The 26810-nt window shown below is 36.9% G+C and overlaps 1 protein-coding gene across 1 annotated transcript in view; it reads right to left on the reverse strand.

Moving 5' to 3' along the window:
• CCDC148 (coiled-coil domain containing 148) overlaps positions 1-26810 on the reverse strand; it is a 161074-nt gene that overhangs the window by 122321 nt on the left and 11943 nt on the right. Inside the window, exons 5-10 of the mRNA XM_021703273.1 lie at positions 21364-21446; positions 21010-21161; positions 19509-19604; positions 19248-19429; positions 3863-4001; positions 1461-1667 (exon numbers count right to left, since the gene is read on the reverse strand). Of these exons, the coding sequence (XP_021558948.1) occupies positions 1461-1667; positions 3863-4001; positions 19248-19429; positions 19509-19604; positions 21010-21161; positions 21364-21446 (859 nt within the window). The remainder of the gene's footprint in view (positions 1-1460; positions 1668-3862; positions 4002-19247; positions 19430-19508; positions 19605-21009; positions 21162-21363; positions 21447-26810) is intronic.

Consider the following 26810-nt stretch of genomic DNA (forward strand, 5'->3'; position numbering starts at 1 on the left):
CCACAGAAAGCTCATAAAAAAGATCAGGGTCAGGGGAGGTGAGCAGAGGAATATTCTTATGTTACACAGGTCTAAGAAATAAGAAAAAAAGCCCTACATGAGGGGCCAGCTCTTGGTTTTGGCTCAGGTCGTGATCTCAAGGTCGTGAGTTGGAGCCCCTCACCCCATCCGGGCTCCGTACTCAGTGGGGAGTCTGCTTGAAATTCATGAAATGTGCATTAGCTCTGTAGCCCACCATAGGTAGTTCAGGCTTGATGTAGCTTCTATTCCTTCTAGGTCCCAAGCTTATGCAATGCCCAATATAATATCTTTTTGTTTAAAAATATGCAGAGCAGGCATTTTTCCTCTAATGTTTTAAAAGAGACATTTCTTTTTACATGCTGTTAATTGCTGTGGTATAACTATTAATTGCAGATTATTTTTTTTTCTACCCATAGAATAAAACTTCTTGTTGTGCCATCATTCTCCTACCATGTCATTTATCAATAAGTAAAGATTTGTGGGGGCGCCTGGGTGGCTCAGTCAGTTAAGCATCTGCCTTCAGCTCAGGTCAAGATCTCAGGGTCCTGGGATCGAGCCCCGAATCAGGCTCCCTGCTCAGCGGGGAGCCTGCTTCTCCCTCTACCTGCCGCTCTCCCTGCTTGTGCTCTCTCTCTCTTTCTGTCAAATAAATAAATCTTTAAAAAAATAATAAAAATAAATAAAGTTTGTATACTTTACTGTAGTTATGCTGTACTCAATACAGTTTGTTTAATGGTCCAGCCAACACTCCAAGGGAGGCTATATCCACATGGGGCCTCCAGGACTCATGCACCAGTGACCAGTCTGGGGAATGCAATTATTCCCAACACAGCAGCCATCTCTGTTTTCAATTCTGCCATGGAGGCAGCTCCTCTAGTTCCCTGTGACCATCAGACACCAATCCTCAAGCTCCAACTGCAGGGGTTCCCCACTAACCCCTCCGAGGTTATGGGGGCCCCTTCACTGGGTCTGAGGAAGAGGAACACGCCATCCACTCCACCTTTCACTTTGCCCATCAAGCTCTCCCCAACGTGTCTCTTCACAAATCCTCTCTCCTCTTCACAATTTTACCTTTTTTTACATCTTTAATGTGAATGAGAGGTCCAAGAGTGTTTGAGCCGGAATCAGATTTTACTCTATCATTACATTCTGCATTTTCATCTGGCACCTCTCTCTGGTGTGCGGTATTTGTAGTTCGTGTTGGATACCGCTCAATCCAGACTTAAACACTGACCTGTCTCAAACAGACATAAACTTGAACCATATGAAATTGTTGATTGTTGACTACTGTTGATCTAAAACAATTGCGATCTCATATGGTTCAAACTAACAATTTTATCCAAAATAAAATTTTTAAAGAAACTGAACTTTAGGTTGGGTTTGAGTTCTTAAATGAATGACAGGGAAAATCCTGAAACACCGTCAGCAGAGCAACTCACCTTGGCTTTCAGATGAGCACACAGTTCCTGTTGCTTTCTCCTGTCCTTAGCCAATGTGTCCTCCATTGCGTGTGCTGCACAGGCCTCGGCAAGGGTCAGCACAGCGTTCTGGATAAAGTCTCTCCTGTTCTCATTCCAATTTGATATCAGGATCCTTCGCTGCTCCCTGGCAAAGTGATATTGATCACAATATTTCTCATGTTCCACCTGAAAAGATAACAGATGGCAAACACTTACTATGAAACTGAGCCTATACTTTATGTCATTGTTACAAAAATGAATAAAATGAATTATAACCAATAATTTTGAAAAATTGGGGACAAACAGCTTAATAGTGAATGCAGCAACCAGGACCAGGCGCCAGTCCCAGAGTTCTGAGCCTGTGGCTAACCAGTGACTAAGGATCAGTTGTTTAATATTTCTAAGTCCTTAGTTTCCTCGTAAGGGATGGAGTCTGATTAGGTGGCCCTAAAACATTTTCCATGTCTACATGGCAGTGAATCTATTCACAGAAAGAATTACTACCCCTGTATATAATTTCAAAGATACTCCATCTTTTAATTAGTTTGGGTATTTTAACAATTACTTCAAGTGCTTCACTTAGATACATGCTAATAAACATAAATCACTATCATAATCCCCAAAACTCAGTTTGTCCTTGGTTACTGAAATATTCAGGTTTTAGGATGTCTAAACTTGAAGGAATTACAGTGGTGATATTAGTTCTTCCCATCCTATTGTCCTGATGGACATGACATTCTCACATGGGTACTGGTAATTCCTGTTGGCAGTGAATCCCAACCACAAGAGATCTCAGAGCCTTGAGGGGAAGAACAGGAATGGAGATTGCCTGAGTCGTTTGAAAAATCTTTGTAGGTGATTCTGAAATGCTCCTTATATAAAGTTGTGTCTCCTGAAATTGAGAGCCAGTGACCTACATAATTCTTTATCTTGCCAGTATAGACCACAACTCTGAATCTGATACGTTATTTAACCCCTAAGTGGTGTAAGAAAAGAATCTAGCAAGGAGGATAAGGTTGTCCTAAAATAATAGTCTAGGTATGGTTAATTAGGTACATGATGAAACAGGCTATGGATTCAATGAAACCAAATATCAGCTACTAAAATACGTTCTGGAAACTTCTGAGCTTTGTTCCCAAAAGCCAAAAATATACTTAGAATCTGTCAAACACTAAGAAAGGAAGCATACGCCATGCAGAAATGCATACTAATCAACCCAATATAAGAAGTGAGTATAAAAATCTTTATCACGTTAATAGGTAAATACAAAAAATTACAAAATTAAAATTGATAGCTGGTCACAGAAACAAAGAGAATCAACAGGGAATAAAAAGAAAGATCTAACTTAATAAATTAAAACTTAAAAAAATCTAGAGCAAATTATTTATTATATAGCATGTTTTTTACATAACAGGTATCTGCTATAAAATAAAGATCAAATTAAAACAAGTAATTGTTGGGTGGGGGACTGGGGCATAAGAGAGGATGGTCATACTAGATGTGTGACCTTTGCTTCAGTTTCTTTATCTGCAAAACAGAATAAAAATAGTACTCTTTCATCCACTGTTATGCATGTTATAGGAGTTTACATATGACTGACATAAGGTAAATTCTATACACATGTTGGTATTGTTGTTACTTGCTTAATTTAAAATAATTACAAAAATGCAGAGTATGTGATGATATTTTATAGCCTGGCCCATTTAAAGTTAAGAGTTCACATGTGTTTGTTTACATATATGTTTTAAGGTGAGTTATTGTAAAGTTAATTGGTGACATGGTAACTTCTGTTTTCTTGTCTTTGTGGCCTTACGAACTAAAGAGTGAAACAATAGTTTCCCAGGTCCTTCTCAGGGAAATTTCAGTCATGACTCTGAGTTCTAATTTGGGGCATTTGTATTTCATACCCATCTAGGGGGATCAAGTGGTGTTGTTGTGGGGATGACATAGGTAGGCACCAGCCCCCAAGGCAAGTGCTGGCTTCCCCATGACTAGAAGGGCTGGGTGTGGCAGGCTCTGCAGATAGATGAACAGGCACCCCACTTTCAGGCAAGAGCTAGAGATTGCAGAACCTGTGAGGGCGGGCAGGTGAATGCCCAGACACCCAGAGGTCAAATACTGGCAGAGCAACCCAGGAAGTCACAGTAAAGATCTCTGGGGCAAGTAAGCATAGAAGAATAAATATTGCTTGAGTGGTTCTCCACTTTTTATGGACCATAAGACTTGAAAAATGAGAGACTTTCAACCTATGATCCTATTATTTGCTAGAGTATAGGAAAAAAATAATTTTTAGAGCGCCATCCTAAAAATATAAATTTTGCCTAGTAATTATTGACCACTAAAGCAATTTAACGTGCTGTTATATAGGGTCCAGCACTCACCAAATCATGCCTGGATTTGTGAGGAAAATATCTTTGTAACATGTTCAGATACAGAGTTCTTCTGCCACAGAGATCTCCAGGATACTGATCCAAAACAGCCTGGTAAATCCAGTGGTCTTCTTCACTTAATTGGAAGTTTCTGGAAGCAATAAAAATGTCATAACACATTGCTAAGCAATCAGGGAGTTTGAGGGAACTCAAACTGCTCAAGCTATTAGCAAATGGTACTGATTACATAAAATGAAGTCTGGGGTTGCTTTTTTAAAATACATTAGCCAAATTATATGTCTGCTATAGAAAAGGTTCTAAATTCTAATACAATGGGTTCTTCAATTCTTTATTGGTCTTGCCAGGAGTTCCAGGCATAATTTCAAGAAGTTTGCCAAGTGACATAATATTTTTAAAATATTTACTCTATCTTCTCTATAAGAATATTTAAAAAATCATGACCAATGAGTGAAATAAACAAACACTGGGAAATAAATCATTAAGACATACAGACTAAAAAGGAATTTTTATTCCTGGAGGAAAACACAAATGTAGACAGTTAAATGAACAATTACACAGAGGAAATTAAGGCCTGAGGAAAGCACTTACTTAAGGTTTCACTTTAAAACAAGTCTAAAATTATCATTTACTTTACCCTCTCAACTTCTCGCTTTGTGGGATTTAGACTAGATAATGTTAGTGAGAAGATTATCAATGGCATTAAATTTCAGATCACTGAAGAAATCATTTGTAAATAGGAGCTCTCTTCAAGGCCCTACCTAATAACATGTCCACCCTGCTCCAAAATGTCTTTTTCATTTCAGGACACTCCTAGGCGCTGGCCTAGTTTGTGTTCTACGTAAGGTATTAGCAAAGCCCTATGCAGAGTGGAAAGTTGCAATATCAGCTTGAACTCTAAACTGAATTAATGTCTCTTTATTATTCTGGGTTTATCTGCATATTGTTATTCTTGTTTAGTAAATTGGAATAATCAAATACAGATGCAATCAGAGCGAATATTATTAGCAACAAGTATTTTTTTGATCCAAGATGGAGAGTTGCTATTGTTTATTTCTACTATATCAATGATCTTTTACTTTAAAGTTAATTGTGCAATTCAAAGAATTTTTCATAATATGTCTTCTATGCCCTTGAAAAATATTTGACAATTTAAAATAGAATAAAAGCCTCTCTAAATCAGTTATACTAATGGGAATTCCACTGTCCTCATACAAGGTTACCTAGTTTTTGTAAAGCATTTCATTATTCTGGTAAGTAGCAAGAAAGAAAAAATTATCTTTCAAAGAAGATAATCTTCACTAACAGCTCTGTAATGGGAAGAAAAAGAGGGTTGAAGGTGTTCTACCAGGAAGAAGCATACTCCACAGTTCTTCTGTATGACATAATAATCTATTGCAGAGAAATAATTTGAGATGAATTCATTCATTGAACACAATGAGTGTATTGCTTCTGTCTGAATCAGTTATGAATGTATAGACAGTCAAAGGCTTCTGCAAACGAAGTATTTCATATAGGGGTATTAAGCCTGTGAAAACACTTGCCTGAGTGTACGCGGCATTAAAAACACCCTCAAGTCTTCATGTATAATACCTAATGTCCTCTCTCGAACTCATTTTTGTTCACGATAACAAAAATGCATTTTAATAGCAGAGTTAGCCACTTAAATTCTCTATTACTACACTACAAGTAACAAAAAAGAATGGACCTGAGGTCCATGTCTTCATTTATGCTTTTAAACTGTTTCTCTAATCAAAGGGACTTGAACATGGTTTGACTTTCCACCTTTATTTGATTACAAATGTGGATATATGTGGCCGGGTGTGTGCTGAGGAGGGGAAAGTAACAGAATTGAGGTCCAGTAAATTGTCCGTTTTTTTTAAGTTGCCATTCATCTATTCAGTAGATGCTGTTGGTACCATGCCAGATCTCCCTTATTAGCTAGAAGTCCCATCACCAAGATGCTGATAATACACAGATGCACCTCCCTTCTCTGGAGAATTGCCCCGGACCAAATGGGAACTGCCTCACCCAGGAGGCTTCTCTCCTACCCGTTTTTGAGGGCAGCTGCAACCAGTTTGGCTGACATGGGGGAACAGAAGGCCAACCCACTTGCCTCACGACGGAACCAACTCTGCGATACCATTCATGCTCTAGAGTTTCACTGTGGGGGCAAACGGCAACCCATATCCACTGAGATCACCTCCATGCAGAGCCATTTTCCCCTCCTCTTTCTTTCTTCCCTTAACATCCTTCTCCTGAGAGCATTGCCCAACAAATCACTTGTTCTTACAATTCCTGTCTCAGCTTTGCTTCTACAGAACCTGACCTAAGATAATCTCTAAGCCATCTTACCCATAATTTTCAAAAATAGTTTTGATCCTTTGGTAAATGGAGTACTTCTAAGCTAATTGCTTTGATGATCTCTCATACTGAATGGTGGTGCAAAATGTCAGCTACACTCAAAGAGAAAGTGCAAATGGCAAACATGTACAAAAATGCTTTTCGAATAAAAGCACACATTAAGCAGTGTACATTGCTATAAATAAATGTAGCAGCAGGAGAATTTGTGGCACTGAGTGCATTTTTACATATTGTGTGAATGTATTAATTAGGTCCCATTATAGTGACAACATTAAAACCACTTAAACATATGAAATGATAATATAACATCAAAACTATTTCAAACCAAGAATGCCACAAATGATCACATCCATTTTGCTCTTCTTACTGACTTTAGAAACCTCACATTTCAACAGCTTTAGCCAATTACCACAATTATGCAAATTGTAAGTCATTTTTCTAGTATACATAGAATAAAAAGAAAAAAAATACCTTAAAATGATATATAAATACTCACAATATTATTATTTTAGAGTATTTATAGCAACTTCTAGAGCCACAGGCTTAAATTTTGAGGCAAATATTCACGTCAGCAATAGTAATGGCACAGTCATACATCTCCATTAGGATGCTCTTTGTGAGGGAGAAAGCTCCCACCAGTATATATATATACTGAGTCTTCTGGATAGTAAAAATCTAAGAGGAATATTTAAACATAATAGCCTCTTCACAATAACAAAGTAGCTGTTTCCTACTTAGCCTCTAAAATAAAATCAAATTTAATGAATCTGCATTTCTAAATTCCAATCTGGACATTTATCTTTCCTAATCAAATGTCTTTTCATTGTACAGAAAAACCTATGTAAAATAGCTAAGCTATATAAAATAACTAAGGTTAGCTTTTATTTCTTAATTTTTTAAAAGATTTTATTTATTTATTTGACAGAGAGATAGAAAGAGAACAAGCAGGGGGAGCGGCAGAAAGAGGGAGAGGGAGAAGCAGGCTCCCTGCTGAGCAGGCAGCCCGACGTGGGGCTTGATCTCAGGACCCTGGGATCATGACCTGAGCCAAAGGCAGTCGCTTAAGAAACCGAGCCACCCAGGCACCCCTAAGGTTAGCTTTTACCTTCCAAATTTCCTGCTTAATTTAATTGCTTTGCTGGTGATTCCAATGACAGAAGTAGCTAAATTATACAGCTATTGAAAACTCTTCTGATCACGTACCTACTTTCTGAATTTGAAAAGTGACTCCATAATTTTAAAAAATTTAAAGAAGGCTTTAAAATTATCCTAAACTTTTGCAACTTTTAAATTATCTTCAGAGAAAAAAATCTTTGGCAGGTCTGTGCAATTTCTATTCTTTTTGCCCACCCAAATTTTCTAATTTAAAATGTTTCATAACTTTCATCTTTATAATAGCACACCAAGATTTTACAGTTTCCAGGTTTATTGGGCACTTCTAACACTTCAGGAAATTCCAGACTGCAGAAGTGTGAGATATCTACCATTCAGTCTCCACCTACCATCCCCACCCCATAATGAAGTCGCATGATATAATTTTATCATGATATCCCAGGATGCGACAAAATAGGTAATTCAGAAAAGGAGGACAACAGCTGTGAGAATCTAACTACACTAAGGCTGATTGTCTCCCTAATTCTACCTGTTTGAATCATTCCAAAAATCCTAAACTGACTCACAATTAACTTAGCCACCAATTTTCTTCTTAGTCATCCTTAAGTCACTTCCTTTAGGTTCTGGCTCCATGACCTCAATATACATTTGTGGTGGGGGAGAGGCAGAGAGGCAGGCAACTGTGGCAAACAAGGTACCTAAGGGTGACAAGTACTTTAACAGCAGAGACAAGTCTATGAAACTAAACGTTGTGTTCACAAATGGCTGAAAGTTGTTTTATAATTTTCTCAGAGCAAAGGGAGATTTCCAGCAAAAAGGTAGTACCTTCTGAAGTTGCCTGATACATCTAACAGTGAGCTCGAGATTGGCAACTGGCCATAGTGAATCTGGCCTAAAGAAAAACTCTTTTAACTCTTCTACTGTAACAGTGGCAGGAGACACCTAGTGCTTCTCTCCACTAAGAAGCAGGATTCCAATGAACCACTGGTGGATTAATATGAATAAAAGATAGCTCTGATGTAATCGGCTTGTTTGGCTGCATTGGGTCTGACCCTCTAGGAAATACAACTTGACTCTACTTTTTAATGTGATCTTTCCAAATCAGACCCAAACACTGAATCTAATCAGCCTGGTTCCTGAAACTGTCTCCCCACCCAACTACCACACCACCCCACTACCATTATCCAAATATAAATCTATCTTTGATTTTCAGCCTGGTTTACAGGGGGCTTCCTAGCCTTAGACTTATTTCTGACCAACAGAATCTTCTCCTTGGATTTTGTTTGGGTAAGTACATTGTCTTTCCAGGAGATCCATTCTCACTTAGCAGTTCTCACCTCCAGGTTCCCTAGGCTCTGCCCAGTCTGCCTACTTAGGTGGGAGCTGACGGCTAGAATAAGGTAGGCTCTCAGAAGTATGGCCATCGCTTTTCAGCCTTTTGGCTAAGATCAAGTGTAGAAGTATGGCCAAAATCCACTGAATTAAAGAATCAACAACAAAATTGCCTGTAGGGAAAAGCCAGAACTTGCATCAGCATCCAAAGCCACAGAGAAGTGACAAGAAAGTGAAAATGTGGTAGGGTTCTAAAATTGACAACCCCAGAATTTCTTATAGAATGGTTTAGGGGCATAAATCTGGCCAGAAGAGGAGGTTAAGTGATTTATCTGGAAGCTGCAATTGCTGTTGACATAGAAAGTACACTGTTTTTTCTTAGATTTTTTTGAGGAGGAGTAGTTGTCATAGAAAGCTCAATTTTTTACTTAGAATGTGTATTTTTTAGAAGTGGAGTAGCTGGGATAATGGCAAGACTCCTAAACCATCCTTTGTCCCTACATCTATCTACACAGTTTTAAGAGGCAATATAATTCCTAGTGGAAGTTTTGAAATCATATGATCAAGATAAAACAGCCTGTTAAAAGTAAAACATAATGGCTCAACCACTCCATATGCTAGCTTTTAAATAATTATATTCATCATAAGAAGTGTAAGGGAAAGGTAATTGTAACAAACATTGCCCCTACTCCTGCTTCTGCCCATCAGAATTCTAATTTTATTCAAGATCTACCTTCCTTCATAGGACCTCCACTCCAGGGAAGGTGATCACCATTCCCAGCCCTGAGAGAGAATCTTGATTGATTTTAAGCCCTTTACAAACATCCATTCACAAGCTTCCTGTTCTTCTGGCCAATGTTCGGAATAAGCACAGACAAAAGACTCAATTCTGGCCAATGAAATGTGAGAAGAAGTCTTCTAAGGCAAAGGTTTTCTAGCTTACAAGGAAGAAAAGGTCCTTTTCTGCCCCTGAGTTTTATGGTGGGAACTGCTGTAGGAAGTCATCTACCTTGCAGGAAGGCAGGGCAAGAGAATGCAGAAAACCAGACTTCACTGTGCTTAGACTTCTCTACTTCTGCACTTTATGGGAAATAAGAAAAGAAATCACCTATTGTTCAAGTGACATTGACTTGGGTTGGGATTTTCTTACTTACAGCCAAAGATACCGTATTTGATAGCTAACTGAAGGAAAGAAAAATGACTTTTTAAAATATGGCATCCTAATATTGCTTTGGAAGGAAAGTGCTATGAAGGATGTAGAGATTACAGAGATGCAGATACAATGTGTCCAGAGACCACCATCTACACTAACATTCCTCACCTGATTGGCAACTGACAAGTGTTCAACATCAAGGGCCATTTTTAAGACAAAGACCCAGAACTAAGCAAAACCAGCTCAAACTAAAAATGTATAGAATCAATAAAGACAATATCATCTACAAACACACTGTATGCTCTATTTTTTAAATCCTATTGAGCCAGACCTTGCCCCCATGTACCATATTATTTTTCATTTTGGAGAAACAAGAACATTTTTAAGTGCAATAAAGTTAAAGTGAATAAAGTTACTTATATAGACATTATGATTCAGTTTTCCAGGTTCAAAAACAAGAATAATAAAACTGGCCTACTTCTTTGGGATGGCATGAGGAAAAATTTAATTAACCATTGAGGGCTTTTGAGATTTTATTTTTTTTTAAATATTTTATTTATTTATTTGAAAGAGAGAGAGCAAGCGAGAGAGAACACAAGCAGGACGAAGGGCAGAGGGAGAAGCAGACTCCCTGCTGAGCAGGGAGCCCGATGTGGGACTCCATCCCAGGACTCTGGGATCATGACCCGAGCGGAAGGCAGACGCTTAAGGACAGAGCCACCCAGGCGCCCGACATTTTATTTATTTATTTATTTATTTATTTATTTAGTACGCTCCACACCCAAAGTGGGGCTTAAACTCACAACCCTAAGATCAACAGTCTCATGCTCAAGAGCCAGGCAGGTGCCTCAGGCTTTTGAAATTTTAAATGCCACATAAAAATGATATAATATCACCTCAAACCAACTATCAGTAGTCATTAAGAAATTATAAGAATGGATTAGAAGACTGATGGTTCTCTTTCTCAGTTTATTAGTTTTTAGACATTATCAATATTCAACTTTATGTTCTTGTATAGGCACTAATATGGCAGATAGACATAAGCCTGAGCGTGGTGATTATAATTTCTTACGTTACTGGTTCTCCATAGTCTCAGTTCTAATGATATGGTTTCCTCAAAGGATTGGACCTCAAGGTACAAGGAGTAGGAAAACTTTGTTATGAGCAATTGATTTGATATATAAAATAGGCATTATAATTCCTCTCTTGTCAAAATTTGGCAACCCTGTCCATAGTAATTTTAATCTTGTCTTTGCTTATAGCTACACATATTTTATTCTTTTAATAATAAACTATACCTGTATTATCCAGGTTAAAAATAACATATGTCAATTGTCCTGGATACAAATCTGTCAAGCTGCTATGTTTCCATTTTCTCCAATCTGATTTACTCAAGATTAATTTGATTTCACACCCAGCAAAGAACAGAAACCTCTCATAAATGACTCTTACTCCCTCATCCTATAACACCCAGATTTTTCAGTCTCCAAAAGCATTAAAAAATGTAGCCTCAAACACCTCTACACTGCATAGTTTCTAGCTGAAACAATTATGTCAAGAAGGCAGGTGTGGACTGCAGTGATACTAACAATAAGATGGTTGCACTTAGAAACTTATAGCCACTATTTTTAGATATATCTTCACAGATACATTTAAACAAACATAATATCCAAGTAAATATACAAACTGAATTATTAATCAAGCAAGGCAAACTCTAAAACTAGCTTTTAGGGTATCCTACAGAAAATACATCCATTTTTCTCCCTTGATAAAATGCATTCCACTATAGCCAAAAGAACTTAAAATATACTTTATTCCCACAACAAACACAAAGTAGGTTGAACAACTGTCAAATATGGCTTTTAGTTCAAGAGTCATAAAGTAATTAAGTATTTTCAATGATGTATTTATTTTAAGAGAAAATTATTAAATATATAAGACAAAAAATAAATCATAGTCTACAACTATGACCTCTCTCTAACAAATATAAATTGCAAAGTCAGGTTGGACAAACCATGTTGGAATATGTCAAGAGAAAATGAGAGTTGCAGTAACCCAGGGATATTGCTCGAGTGGGTCATGTAACCAATGTGACTAAGTGAACACACCAGTGTTTGAATAATCATGTTCCTAATTCTGAGCACTTCTCGCCTTACTAACCACCCTTGACATACAACCAGCCCAGAACAGCAATGTAGAACCTGAGACTGGACATTCCCAGGCACTGAAATTTTCCAAAATTTCTGAGACTCTATCCTCAGAAAAGAATCCCACCCGGTAATTAAGGCCCCATTTTTTAACTTGTAACTTCACCAAGTAAGCAAATATCAGTTATTCTGTTCCTTTCCCTCTCTATCTTCTATCTTGTATTCATCAAGCAATATCCTTACATGTAAATATTTGTTTATTAAAAATATTTTAAAGAAAATTACATGAGGGCACTCACTGTTTCTTGAGTGCTGGTTTCTGATGCTGGCTTTTATCTTTTTCATCTTTTTGCCAATTCTGTTGGCAAAACTTTCACATAAAGGCAGTGACAGAGTTATGCTATGTAAATAAGTATTGAAAAAGAGAGAGAAAGAGAATATGAACAAGACACTGGTGATATTCACACATGATTGCAAAATCCAGTGAAATCCAAAAGATGAACCAAACAATGGGAAGTCTGTTCGTCAGCGTATAAAGTGTTTCTACTTTTCTGGAGAGCAATGTAGCCATACTCTCAAAAGCATTAGAATTTTCCAATCCCTTTGACTCAGCAAGTCCATTTGTAGAAATTCGTGTTAAGGGAATAATCATGGCTCAAAATATAGCAACACAGTTGTTTGCTCCAAGGTTTTTAAACAAATACCAAAATGTGTACTAAATAATTGTCCAAAACCAGGAATGGGTTGAATTTATCTGGTACAACCACATATTGTAATATCATGTGTATAATAAAAAATTCTGTTGTAAAGCAATATTTAATACAGTGACCTAAGACCTAGGTTAGGAAACATTGATTGGAAAAATGAATAATACCGGATTTGATTCATAAACTGGAAAAACAATGAGTTTGTGTAGAGTATGTTTTCATTTTTATAAACAACATACATATAACTTAAATATATAAAATGTTACCAGAGAATATCTCTTGGTGTTGGGAACTTAAGACTAATTTTTACTTCCTTCTCTTTGCTTGCCTTGATTTTTTAAAAAATTTTCTGTAATAGGGGCGTCTGGGTGGCTCAGTCGTTAAGCGTCTGCCTTCGGCTCGGGTCATGGTCCCGGGGTCCTGGGATCGAGCCCTGCATCGGGCTCCCTGCTCAGTGGGGATCCTGCTTCTCCCTCTCCCTCTGCTGTTCCCCCTGCTTGTGTTCCCTCTCTCGCTGCCTCTCTGTCAAATAAATAAATAAAATCTTTAAAAAAAATTTCTGTAATAAATGTAATTATTTCTGTATTAAGAGAAAAAATATATATATAAGGAAACATATATAAGGCTACTAAATAGTTATCTTGAAAGTTACTAGTAAGTAACTTTCAAGTAACAAGTAGAGTAAATTGAAATACTTCAGTTGAAAAAACATGAAACTACAGGCCTTGACAATGTACACACAGAGGGACAAAATTGTTATAATCATCGTAGATTTTAAATAGTATTCAGATTCTGATCTTATAAAATAATAGGATAATAATTATGAATCAATATTTAAAATTTAATATGCCTATCAAACAATAAAGCAGAAATTACTCGTTATCACTCTATAGCTTTTGCTGCATATTGGCTTCAGATCTGACATACCTAAATGGAGCATCAGACAATTATGCCTCATCTATATGATTAATTCATCCAAATGTTAGAAAATTAAAGCCACAATCTCATCTGAGTCTAAAACAAGCAATTAAACTTGTCTTCATGTTACTAATGAAATATAGCCTAAATAGAATCTAAATAGCTTCACACATATTGAATAAAGAAATAGGTTCAACTGCAGTCAGATTTAAAGAAAAAAATATGTTAGAGTAAAAGACAATATCCTTTAAAGCCGTGCTGTCCAAGACAGTAGCCACAAGCCACATGTGGCTATTCAGGACGTAACATGTGGCTAGTCCCAATTATGGTATGCTGCAAATGTAATATGCAGACCAGATTTCAAAGACTTTATATGACAAAAGACTTTATATTGTTCACTTTCCACTTAGCTGCAGTTTTTTCATCTGTAAAGTCATTTTTTAAATGGGCTGTATTGAGGATTAAAATGGCATGTACCTGTCATGTCATATAATGGGTACTCATTAAATATCAATAGTATCCCCTTCACTCTTTAACTTAGATTTTTAAAAGTTTGTGTTTTTGCTTTACAAATAGAAAAAAGCATGTATGCCAAACTTAATTTATAATTTTACCTCTTGGGGATAACTACTGTTATTGTTTGGATAAACTTCCAGTCTTTTTTCTGCAGCTTTATAAATGTAACACTTTCAGAGGGAAAAGAAAAAAAAAAAAAAAGAGAGAATCCACTACTTTGTGGCCTAATTTCTAATTGCATAACAACTTATTGCAATTATTTGTATCATTAAAAATTGTTTAATATAATTATTAATGACTGTGGTATTCTATTACGTGGATATATCATAATTGATGAAGGTAATCCTCAAGTTGTTGGCTATTTCGTCATTTTGAGGATTTTGCTATCACTAAAGAAAGGAAAAAAAACAACGTTGAATATTCTTGAAGCCAACTATTTATTTCACTTCTATGATTATTTCCTTTAAGATTATTTCTAAACAATGATTACTCACATTTATAAAGATTTTTGATGACATAGGGCCAGATTGCCTTCCAAAAGAATTTATATACCATTCATGTATAAAAATGCCCATTTCTTCCATATTTCAACCTTGGATAATTTTTTTATATTTTACCATTGTATAGGTAAAAATATAAGCATTTAAAAAAAATTTTATTGCTTTGATGAGTAGAGAGGTTTTCATAAATTTCTTTATCATTTGTATTTAGAATTACTACCCAGAGTTCCCCGGACTGCCACTCTGACATCTATTCACTTCTTAGTACCTGCACCATATACTGTGCATCCCCACCTGTTACTGTAGTCAATGAACTATCTGTTTGTTCCTCTACTTGTGTACCAAATCCCAACACTGGATTATTCTCATCAGCATCAAACATAGTAATATTCCCCCCCCATTTTAAGCAAAACAAAAGACAAATCAACAACAGGAAAATCTGGCCCTACTTTCTTGCTCTCCTTTACATAGAACTTCTCAGAAAAGTTGTCTGTACTCATTGTCTTGAATCCTCTTCTCCCACTCACTTAAATCCAACCCAATTAGGCATTTGTTCCCACTTCTTCAATGAAAGTGGTTACCAATGACTCAACAGTTGTTTACCATCTAGAGCAAATCTTCAATTATCAGTCATATTTTATTTGACTTAGCAGCATTTATTCAGTGATCATCCCTCCTCAGCTCACATTGCTGACCACTCCCTCTCCACCTGCCTTCCTGGACACACAGTTTCTTGGTTTTCTTCACATCTCATAGACCTTTTCTCAGCATCCAGTGTTGGTACCCCTCTCCTCGCTGATGATTTAATGCCACCAGATCCTAGGGATCTTTGTTCTCTCCTTTGTCTCTTCACTCACTATTTTGGTGATCACACCTGATTTCATGGCGATGACTCACAAATATGAATCTCTAGCTCAGATCTCTCTCCTGGGCTCCACAGTCATATTACTGACTGCCTTCACAAAATCTGTACTTGGATATCTGACAGCATCTCAAACTCAGTATGTCCAAACCTGAACACCTGGTCTTCCACAAAGTCCAACCCTGTTTTTTTTTATAGTCTTCCCCATCTCAGTTGATGGTAACTCCATCTTTCCAGTTGCTCAACCCAAAAACATTGGATTATTCTTTTGTTGCTCTTTTTCACATACCTTATGAACTCTGTCAGCAGATGTTGTGGGCTCTACCTTTAAAATATGTCCAAAAGCTGGCTATTTCATACCATCTCCACTTCCTGATCCAGGCCACCATTATCTCCCACCTGGGTTACTTTTTTTTTTTTAATCTTTATTTATTTGACAGAGTGAGAGACAGCTAGAGAGGGAACACAAACAGGGGAGTGGGAGAGGGAGAAGCAGGCTCCTCACTGAACAGGGAGCCTGATGCGGGGCTTGATCCCAGGAACCTGGGATCATGACCTGAGCCGAAGGCAGACGCTTAACAACTGAGCCACCCAGGCGCCCCCCACCTGGGTTACTTAAATAACCTCCTAAATGTTCAATCTTTTCTTGCCCCTCTCTACCTCCATCTTAAACACAGCAACTCCCAAAGGGATCCTGCTAAAACCTAAGTTAGGTCTTGTTACTTCACACTGCTCTCACACTTCTGCTTCCAATAGCTTCCTATGTCACTCAGAGTAAAATCGAGTTGCTGTACCTTGGGGAAATGAGGTTACTGACTGGTACACACTCCTAACACCAGAGCCTACCTTTGGATATGGGGATAGAGTCATTCCAACCCAAACCAGTGAGCTGCGACAAAATAGAAGGAATTAAAATAAGTGTTGGGATTAACCATGGTCAACTGCCTTTAGCCCAATGAAAATTTTATCATTTAAAAATGTCCCCCAGATATTTCAACCTTCTTATGTCACAGCATTACACATCTGTTTAAAATAAGCATCCACTCACTTGTATAGGTGTGTACATATATGTACACAATCTATATGAATTCTCACAAGGCCTAATAACTAGAACCAAAACGGGAAATGGCCATATCAAAATAGTGGCAGGTACTGGCAAACTCTAAATCCAATGAGTATTATAGCTAAACATATAATTCATTATGCGAATTAGAACAGTACATTTATATGACTTACTGCCCACCAGCCACAGATTGCTGAGGCCAAGGACCTCTGTATTTATTGAAAATAGCCCATTTACTCTCTTTCTCCTCAAACAGACTACTCCTGAAAACTCATTCAGTTTTACTGATGCTTCATCATTCAGTGCCAGCATTATTTATAAAATCATCTCTTCAGTTGATGTTTGCATATAGTTTTTATTTGCTTCCCCTAAACATTCTAAGCCTTCTAAAAGGCAAGGCCATATTCTAGTCTAGTCTGTCTGTTTACCCCCCTACCAAGGAGCTCAGCAGAAACCACTATATGTTAAGGATTACCCAATAAATATTCATCTAGTAAAACATATCAGTAATTATATAAAATTTATTTTGGATAATTATTTGTGGCAAGCAGACTCTTAAGCTAGAATTTATGAACCTATATTCCTCCAAAGTGGATTCCTACTGCTCCTATAACAGGCCTTGCCCCCTCACCTTCAATGTTTTCACCTTTAATTCAAATCAACTGAACAATCGTTTATTTGAAAGCTGCTATGTGCCAGGATGTGCTAGGTGCTAAGGATATTAGCAAATATTGCTAATAAATTATTTTGTCTTCAAGGGCTTTACAGTCTAATCATTTAATATCCCTTCTTAGAATGTCCTCCCTACCTCCTTTCTGCCTTATTCTAATTCTACTCAATCTTTAAACTCCATAGTAAACTTCACCTCCTCCACTAAGCTTTCCTAAGCTATTTTTCCCTCAGTGTGCCTTCCCAATGCAGAAATCTTAGCATGTGATATATATTCATCTTATTCTCTACCTAAATCTCAGTATTGGCAATGGAACTGTGAATCTCAACTTTTTCTGAGTGGTACAGCATTGTACAAAGGAAGAGCAGAAACTGAGTTCTCATGAAAAGGAAAGTAGGAAAATGGGCTGTGAAGAATAGGTCTTAGTGGAAAGGATCCACTATAGGCTGCTAAGGCAAATTCTTCTATGCTTAGGAGCCACTAACCTAGAAAAACCACAATCTCAACCAGATTTCCTAGGGGGACAAGATACATCTGAGAGGAAAGGTAATAAATAGGGCAGTCAACATGCTTTAAAAGGAAGGAGTCAAATTTGCCTTCTTCATAGCCACAAGCAGCCTGATTATAATGCATCCCCTAGAAAAAACAAAAGAACAAAAACAGAAACCCCTCTTCCTACTTGATGAGTTCTAAAATCTCTTTAACAAGGTTGGGATGGGGAAGAGAGGATGTTTATTTTACAATTAGAGACTTCACCTGAGTGCATGGTTGAGTTAACATTTCATTGTGACTGAGTTTCAATTAAAGTGTAATTAATTAATCAATCAGCACATATAAATGATATATTATTAATTTTCCCCCAGCTTTATTGCAAGGTGGGATGGAAAAAAGGAAGGCAAAGAGGTGGGGAGAGAAGGGGCTCTTAGAAGACCAAAAAGTGTATGCCTAGGAGGAACACATGACCACCCCCATAGAGATATAAGAAAAAGCGTGGGTCAGGAAAGATGCAGACTTCACCTAGGATTGCCTCTCCAAGTATGTGAAGACAAGTAGAAGCTGTAACCAGAGTTGGATCAGGAAGCTATTAAAGCAAAGAACTCTACTTGGTAGGATTTAAGGTTTTCCTTGTTGTTACTTATTTCTTAACACTAGCAATTTCATATAAAGGAGCTTCATTTATAGGCAATTCATTAAGAAATGTAAGAAATTTAGTAAAAACTTGCTTTAATTTAGAATAAATGTGTCCCTTCAGTAGTTTTCCTTTTTTTCAAAATACATATTCTTTGAAGAAAATTTTCAGGTCAATATAATCGAATAAAAGGCCTATTTTCCTATAAAATATTCCTCAGAAACTTCATGTACAAAACACATATGAGGTTAGCTAATGATCTAACCTACAGTGGCATTTCTGGCTTTGTTCATTAACTTAATTTTAATACAGAATTTATACTACAGAAGATGACCCTGCCAAAACTGAATTTTAAATCCCCTAATATTGTATTTGTCATTCAGAAGAGGATTTGTCATTCTCAGGATACATCCAAAAGTCCATTTTCTAAAAAAAATTTAACATGTTTTTAAAAATTTATAAAACATACTTTGTGTTTACTGTAGGACAAAGTCATAGTGGATTACAAGTAACATAATTCCATGGGTACATTTTCCATTGCAATCAATTATTATTAGTACTGATTTATAAATTCCCACTGAAGAAGAGCTTCACACCTTAAAATCAAAATTCATAGTTACTGAAAGTTCATGCTTGAAACTGTTTCTTAATTATGCAGTAAAGAGCTCAGTGAGGAGTTATTTTCATCGCATTTCAACCTTGTAAAAATCTTTAAAGTCATTGTTCAGGAAAATTATTTTGGAGGAAAGAGAACCCTCATTCAACAAATAGCCAATCTAAACATTTATTGATTGACTATGTTCCAACCACATAGTAACTATGAAAACAATAAATGAAATTAAAATAATAAATATTAAAATGTAGTGGCAAAAACCTACATAATTCAAGTAGTTTTATCTTATCACCTGGATATGTCTTCTAACTGCAGATCAAGGTCTTGAAGTTTTTTTTTATATTTCTCTGTAAAGTTACAGAACTCATGAAGGATCGAAGATTTCAAATCAGGATATGGGCATTCCAAAGTTTCTAATTCCATGGGCAGTTCACTAAGCAGGTTACTTCTTTCTTCTGAAGAATAATCTAGTATCTGAAAAAAAAATATATGATGGTTTTATTTAATATAAATGACAAATTGGTAAACAAATTACTAAACACATCATACTTACCTTCATACTCCAGTCTGAAAGATAATTTTCTATTTTCTGTTGCTCCAGACTAAGTCTTTCAAAGACGGCAGTCAATTGTTTCTTCACGAAGTCAATCTAGAGGATATAGATAAGAGAAGGTTTCTTTGAGGACCTGTGGAAAAGGGTTCAAGAGATGCCATAGCCAGGCAGTGCTTATCAGAGGGGGCTTCCAGAACATATCCTAAAAATGGGCCTAGGAAGTACAGTGGGGTCATAGCCACTCCGCACCCTTATTTGGATTTTGTTTGTGTTAAGGCAGAGAGCTTACCAGATTGTCTCTGGTTCAATCGCCCCTTCTCCCTTTGCATCCTTGCCTCCAATCCCCAGCTGGGCATGGGGTTAATTTTTTAAGATTTTATTTATTTATTTATTTACTTACTGACTTACTTACTTATTTATTTGTCAGAGAGAGAGAGCATAAACATGACCCGAGGCAAAGGCAGACACTTAACCAACTGAGCCACCCAGGCGCCCCTTATCTATTTTTTTATTAGTTTATTGACTACCTCCCCTGACTACAGCGTAAGCTCCACAGTCATAATGGCATTAGATGTATGCTTTTAGGTGATTTTTCTTACTATTTTTCAGTTATTCCGTAATGTTGTTATATTGGTTTCATAAATAATATATTTTCTAACAGGCATTAAAAATCCCATGCCCAGGGACGCCTGGGTGGCTCAGTCAGTTAAGTGTCCGCCTTCGGCTCAGTTTACGGGATTGAGTCCTGCATTGGGCTCCTTGCTCAGTGGAAAGTCTGCTTCTCCCTCTCCCTCTGCTCCTCCCTGCCCCACTCACACTCTCTCTCTCTCAAATGAATAAGTAAAATCTTCAAAAAAAAAAGATAAGACAATTATCAAGAGGAGGTAAGTGACATAAAAACAGGGTAACGTAATAGAGAATGACTGTAGCTTCTCTTGCGTGGATGATCAGGACGGGCCTCTCAGGGGACAGGACACTTAAGCTAAGACCTAAGTGACAAAAAGTGCCATCAGTGGGACAGAGAAAACAGGTGATGCAAAGGCCTTGAGATGAGAAGCAGTCTGGCACAGAGAAGGAATAGATGGGAGGCCAGTCTCAGTGTGACAAGGTCTAGGAGAAAGGGGGAGTGTCAGGCAAGAGATGGGGTTTAAGAAGAGAGACAGCAGGATGTATGGGGAGGAACTGTGAGCCAGCAGGAGCCTCGAGGGGACCTACCAGGGGGATGACTTGATCTCCCTGCGCCGAAGGGAGACTACCAAAATGTACTGTGAAGAGTGGCAAAAATGAGTGCGGGAGACTAGTCATGAGGCCCTTGTAACTTTTCAGGAGAGAAGTAAGTATGCTTGGACAGATTCAGGGATATGTTTAAGATACTGAAGAGACAGAATTTGCTATACCTTCTATTTAAATACAAGGCACACATTTGTTTCTTTTGTCAAACTGTTCTAGTTGGAACAAAAATGAAATACTACATTATTAGAAGTAAAGGTAATATACTGACCTCTTCCAGTACTTTCACTGAGTTAAGCACAATATGTGAGTATGAATGCTGTGAAATGTGATGCTGTCTGTATTTTAGACCTGCTCTCAACTGCTGAATAGGATTTATCACATTTTTAAGATATGTGTACCATTGTTCTGATAACTCTTGTTCTATAGAGAAACAAAATTAGATCCAGGTAACACATTATTATTTTAAGTTTCTTCAAGAACAGGTCTTAGAGGGCAGATTTTGCTTTGGATTCCTTCAGAAAAAAAACAAGCAGTTAATAGAGAACTTAAAGTGAGTGGCCCACTTTCATCTTCAAAACAAAATTCCCCTTTAAATATAGGATCAAAAAGGAAAACAACTCACCAAAATTTGTAAGGTCAGAAAGACATTCATTTCCAATGTTCTCTTCACTGAGAAAGGATTTAATTTCAGATTCCATTTTACACCTGAAATAGACATTATCTCCATCAATTTTTTTAAATAATCGTGAACATATACAGATTTAAAAAACTACTAGAAATTTAATCTAATGTGGTCCCATTCAGCTGTTCATTTATTCAGACCATACACTAAATTCCTAACGTGGGTTGGACACTTGCCAGACACTGAGATAGAAAGAAGCATAAGTGAACACTCCAGGCAGATGTAAGAGCACGAGCAAAGGCAAACACATGGCACATCCTAGCACTGCTTCGTGTGCAAAGAGCTTAGGACAGTAGGAAGCCACTGAGGATAATTAAGCCGACCTCACCTGCCAAGCAGAGCTGTGTTTCACAAAGATTCCCAAGGCAGCAAAATGGAGGATGGGCTGAAAGGAGGGGTGGTCAATAAAAACAGAAAATGAAGATGGAGGGGATCAGCTAAACCTGGACCAACAAGGAGGTTATTTCAAAAGTTAAGAGATGATGAGGTCCTGAAATAGGGAAATGGGAGTACAAGTATGTTTTATTTTTATACACTAATAAAAGTAATACATCTTAATGACTTCTTATCATATTATTTAGATATAGTCATTTTTAGAATGAAACCATAACCAGCTCTAAATGGACATCCAAAAACATTGTAGTCTATCCCTTGCTTATGGCAGATTTAATGAAATCATAGAAAAGAGTTTTGATTTATCATGATTGCTAAAATATAATACTAGAAATGGTATAAAATAAGAAAACAGCATCAATTACAATACTTTAATACAATGATTATTTTTATTTTTGCATATGTTTCTAGTCTTTGTCTACATGCATATATATTTTAAATAACTATAATTATGACATATTTACCATTTTATATTGGGGCTTTTCAATAACATTTTAAGATATTTCTAATAATTCTCACAATTACCATTTACTTTAATGGCCACATCATAGTCTATTTTATATATGTGCCACCATCTTCTAAGCCAACTCACTTATATGGGACAGAGGTTTTATTCGTATCTATAAAGGAGGAGTGCTATTGTAGATGACACTTCACTGTCTACTTTTTTAATATGTAGTTTTTGCCAGAAAAATTTTTGCCAGAAATATATCTGAAACTATTACATGGAGGATGGGTGCATAATAGTGGAATAAAACCAGAAATTATTTCATGGTGGATTTGTTTAAACAAAAACATAGCACTTATCAATTGTCCAGCTCAGTGCCTTTAAATTTTCAGCATCCAGAAAATCACAGTAAAACATATAAGCCAACAGGAGAACTGGCTTTGTTCATACAGGAGACCAACCCGCTACTTATATGTAATAATTCTAGTAAGTTCCATCCTGTTAGATTAACAACCTAACCCATCTGCCAAGACCAGGGCTTTTTTCTAATTGTCCTGATTGTCCAACAAAATCCAAAAGCATTTTTTTATGCCCTCAAGAACTACGAGACTCTGAAACTAGCTTGTAAATATAGGCTAACATTTCCTGAATTGTGTTCTATAAAACAATAATGTCAATGAGAAGCTGGGGTTGGGGGGAATGGGAAATAGTAAACTAAACAAAATCAGGTATGTTTCTATGGTATAGGATTTCTCAAAAACTTGGTTATGCTAAAGTGCATTGAGGTTATCCAAAAAGGGTAGGAAATATATTTTCTAATTTATAGGAATACGAAATTCATTACTCTCAATGGAGTATCTTGAAGAATATTTCTGTTTTGTAGAATATGATATAGGAAATATAAAAATTGTGGCTGGGCGGCTCCTGGGTGGCTCAGTTGATTAAGCATCTGACTCTTTAGGCTCAGGTAATAATCTCAAGGTTGTGGGATCGAGCCCTGCATAGGGCTCGATGCTCAGCGTGGAGTCTGCTTAAGACTCTCTCCTCCTCTACCTCTGTCCCTCCCCTCCCCACTAAAATCAATCAATCTTTTAAAAAAATTCTGGTGGACTCAAGAGCATTAACAATGGTAACTCTGGAGAATAGAACCCTACCCTGTTCATCACTGACATGCCAGACCAGGTCCCGGGTGTTCTCCAAGTTGGAACTCTGCAGCACATACAACATCTTCCCCGTCTAAAGAGTGAACAAATGTAAGGTGGCTTTCCCTGCCCAAATCTGCCAATTTAAGTACCTCCTAATGCTATTTGGCCTATCCTCTGTTACCAGTGAATCTGATGGTACTACAAAAAAGTCTCCTGAGTTTTTGTGTGACCATTTGCTAGATGATATGTTAATCTACTTCCTAGATCTGCCTAATTGCAATGCAATCACCCACAACGTAAGCCAGCCTGGTGATGGGTGTTATTGAACTCTCAGGAGTCTACTGCCATATAGGTCCTCATCCTTCCAGGATGGTGCCAAAGTTCTCAATGTAGAATCAGTCTCCTCAGAACATCAAACATTGCCAGAGCTTCCTGAGATTTCTAGGGTAACCACTTAGTTACCACTTTGGGTAGAGCAAACAAAACATGGGGTACAAGAATGGTAGAGGCAGAAGCCATAAGCAAACAATAAGCAAAGGGACATGGATCATGAAAGGCAGAGCAAGAAAGTATGTTAAAGTTCCATTAATGGAACTAACAGCCAGAAGACCTGCAGAAAATTAGGGTACCAGAGCAGGCTAAAGGTCAAAGCTCTGTCTCTTCCACAGGGAAGGAACTCAGCAGGTCAGACAGCTTGGTTCCTTATATTCAGCTATTTGATCCACTTCTCACTTGAAAGAGTCTATCCCAAGCGAGCATACCACAGAGACAGAGAAGGGAGTCCCACAACCAATGGCCAGGGAAGGCACTCAGGAGCCGGGCTTAGAGAGTTCCTTGAGGCTCTGAGTTGCACAGTATGAATACTGGTGTCAATTTTATCTTTAAAGACGCATTTATAGACATTTAATTGTTGTTGTTAAAACCCCATGATATCCTCTGTAAAAAGGAGATATTTTCAAAATAATGTTTTAAAACTAAAACTACAAAAAAATAAAAATAAATAAAAATAAAACTGTGAGCAAGAGACTACATGTATTTCTAACAGAGATTTGGTTATAAAACATCCCCTGTAGGAATTATTATACAAGTAGTAAAGTGTACAAATAAACCTTCCAAATTTTATGATTCAACAATTCTGATTAAAATAAAAATTGTAATTCTTTACCACATGGTCAATATAAATAACTCCCTCCTTAACCTCTAAACCAGTCATTCTGAAACAAGGGATATACCCCTGAGAGAGTATATCAAGGTCTCCGAGGGTATAGTTTTAGAAAGCATATTAAATACTAAATGTAATTTTATAAGTTTAATATGAAATTTTTAAAATTTAAATATTATATATTTTAAATATTATATTTAAGTATTATATATCTGGAAATTTTATGTGTTTACTTTCCTGAGGACAAATTTCAAAGAATTAAAGTTTGGCAAAAAAAAAATTTTTTTCTAGCAGGATTAGACCAGTTAGATCCTCGGGTGATATGAATGGAACCCTGTGGGGGAAATAAGCTTCTGAACTCCAGGTTCGTGGAGCACAGGAGTTAAAGGCAAATGCTCCAATGCCATCTTCACATAAACTAGCTGATTTACCTTCCGTGAATACCTTTGATCCTCTGAAACTCAAGATTGTCACCTGTAAAGTGGGAATAGCAATGATACCTACTCTGTAGGGTCATCATAAGGACTTAATGAAATAAAGCATATAAATTATTTGCCATATTACCTGCCACATACTAAATAACCCAACAAAAGTTCAATGTCATTGTAGTCCCCTACCTTCTGTGGGCCTGAGATTCTCAAATGGACTCTCTTAAGGTGAGGCAAAAAATATTTTACTTTTAATCTTTTATTAGGTTTTTATTTATTTATTTATTTTTAAAGATTTTATTTATTTATTTGACACAGAGAGAGACAGCGAGAGAGGGAACACAAGCAGGGGGAGTGGGAAAGGGAGAAGCAGGCTTCCCGCTGAGCAGGGAGCCCAATGCGGGGCTTGATCCCAGGACCCTGAGATCATGACCCGAGGCGAAGGCAGTCGCTTAACCAACTGAGCCACCAAGGCATCCCTTTTATTAGGTTTTTAAAGGTTAGAGTTCACACTCCTGATTTTCTGGTGGTCCCTAAATTCTCCACAAATCTAGCCACTTCTCTAACTTTCCTCCTTTCATTATGAGTTTTTAATTTCACTGAAAACATACTGAAATTAGTCTGCTCTCTAGAATAACACAGAAAATTACCTTAGAATTCTTCTTTTTGTCCAATTTTCAGCACTTACAAGTTTCAAGACACTTCCAGCACTTGTTAGGTATTATCTTATCTTATCTTACCAGCTATTACTTGAAAGCTCCTCCCTTCCATTGCCTTTGTGTCATTCCAGGTCAACCAAAATAACTATTTTCCACAATGATATGGATATGCCTCTTCTATCTAGCTCTAGAACAGCTAATGCACACAGTTAGAAGCGTGTGGAACAGCCAAGGTAAGAACTTTCGCCAGTGTCTTCCTTTACATCTGAGCTTTCATCAGGGAGCGCCATAATAAAAACTTTCTAATGGCTTTCCTTTCTACCAAGTCATGCAAATTTTGAAAAAAAAAAAAATTCTAATGGGCTCATTCATTCTCTCCATAAAAGGTGATTTTTTGAGAGATATAATGGGTCTGATTTGTTTTTATGTCAGCAGCATGGTGACGAAGTGCATATAATTTTGTTTTTCTATGTCTTAAGTTATACAATGATGTAAAACCATATCCAATCATGAGCCTTTTAGTTCACAGTTAGGAACCTCTTGCCAGAATAAGAAACTCCTACTAATTTGAAAAGTCCCTACATCAAAAGTAAAGTTAATGACCTTTGGAAATTTGACTTAGAATAAGACCACAAAATGATCTACTTTGATATAAAATATACAATTAAAAACATACATTTTTAAAAGCATATTTTACAAATACCACCATCATTAAAACTAGCATATATGCTTCACATGGAGGGGAAACACATCTGCCTTCACTTTTTGCCTTGACCTTTGAAAGAAATGTATTTTTCAAAGATTACAATTAAGAACAAGGATAGAACCATTATTTTGTTGCTTCATCTCTTAACAAGTGCTGGAAATAATAACAAAAGTCAAAAATGCAAATTGACTAAGTTAGTCATGATGCAGCTACATCTAGTAATCCGTGAACAACCTGAACCCCTTAGTTCATTCGTTCATTCATTTATTGAAAGCATTTCTATATCTCCTCCTGTGAATCCTACAATGAAAAGATAAAACTGATGGGACGTTTGCCACTTTATAGGGAAAACAAACATGTAAACAAGACATTATAATTCAATGTGCTAAGGGCAATACGAATAATTACAAGTATGAGAGGGAGTATAGAAGAGTAAATGATCGGCA

This window comes from Neomonachus schauinslandi, chromosome 3, assembly GCF_002201575.2.
Source record: "Neomonachus schauinslandi chromosome 3, ASM220157v2, whole genome shotgun sequence".
Lineage (NCBI taxonomy): Eukaryota > Metazoa > Chordata > Mammalia > Carnivora > Phocidae > Neomonachus > Neomonachus schauinslandi.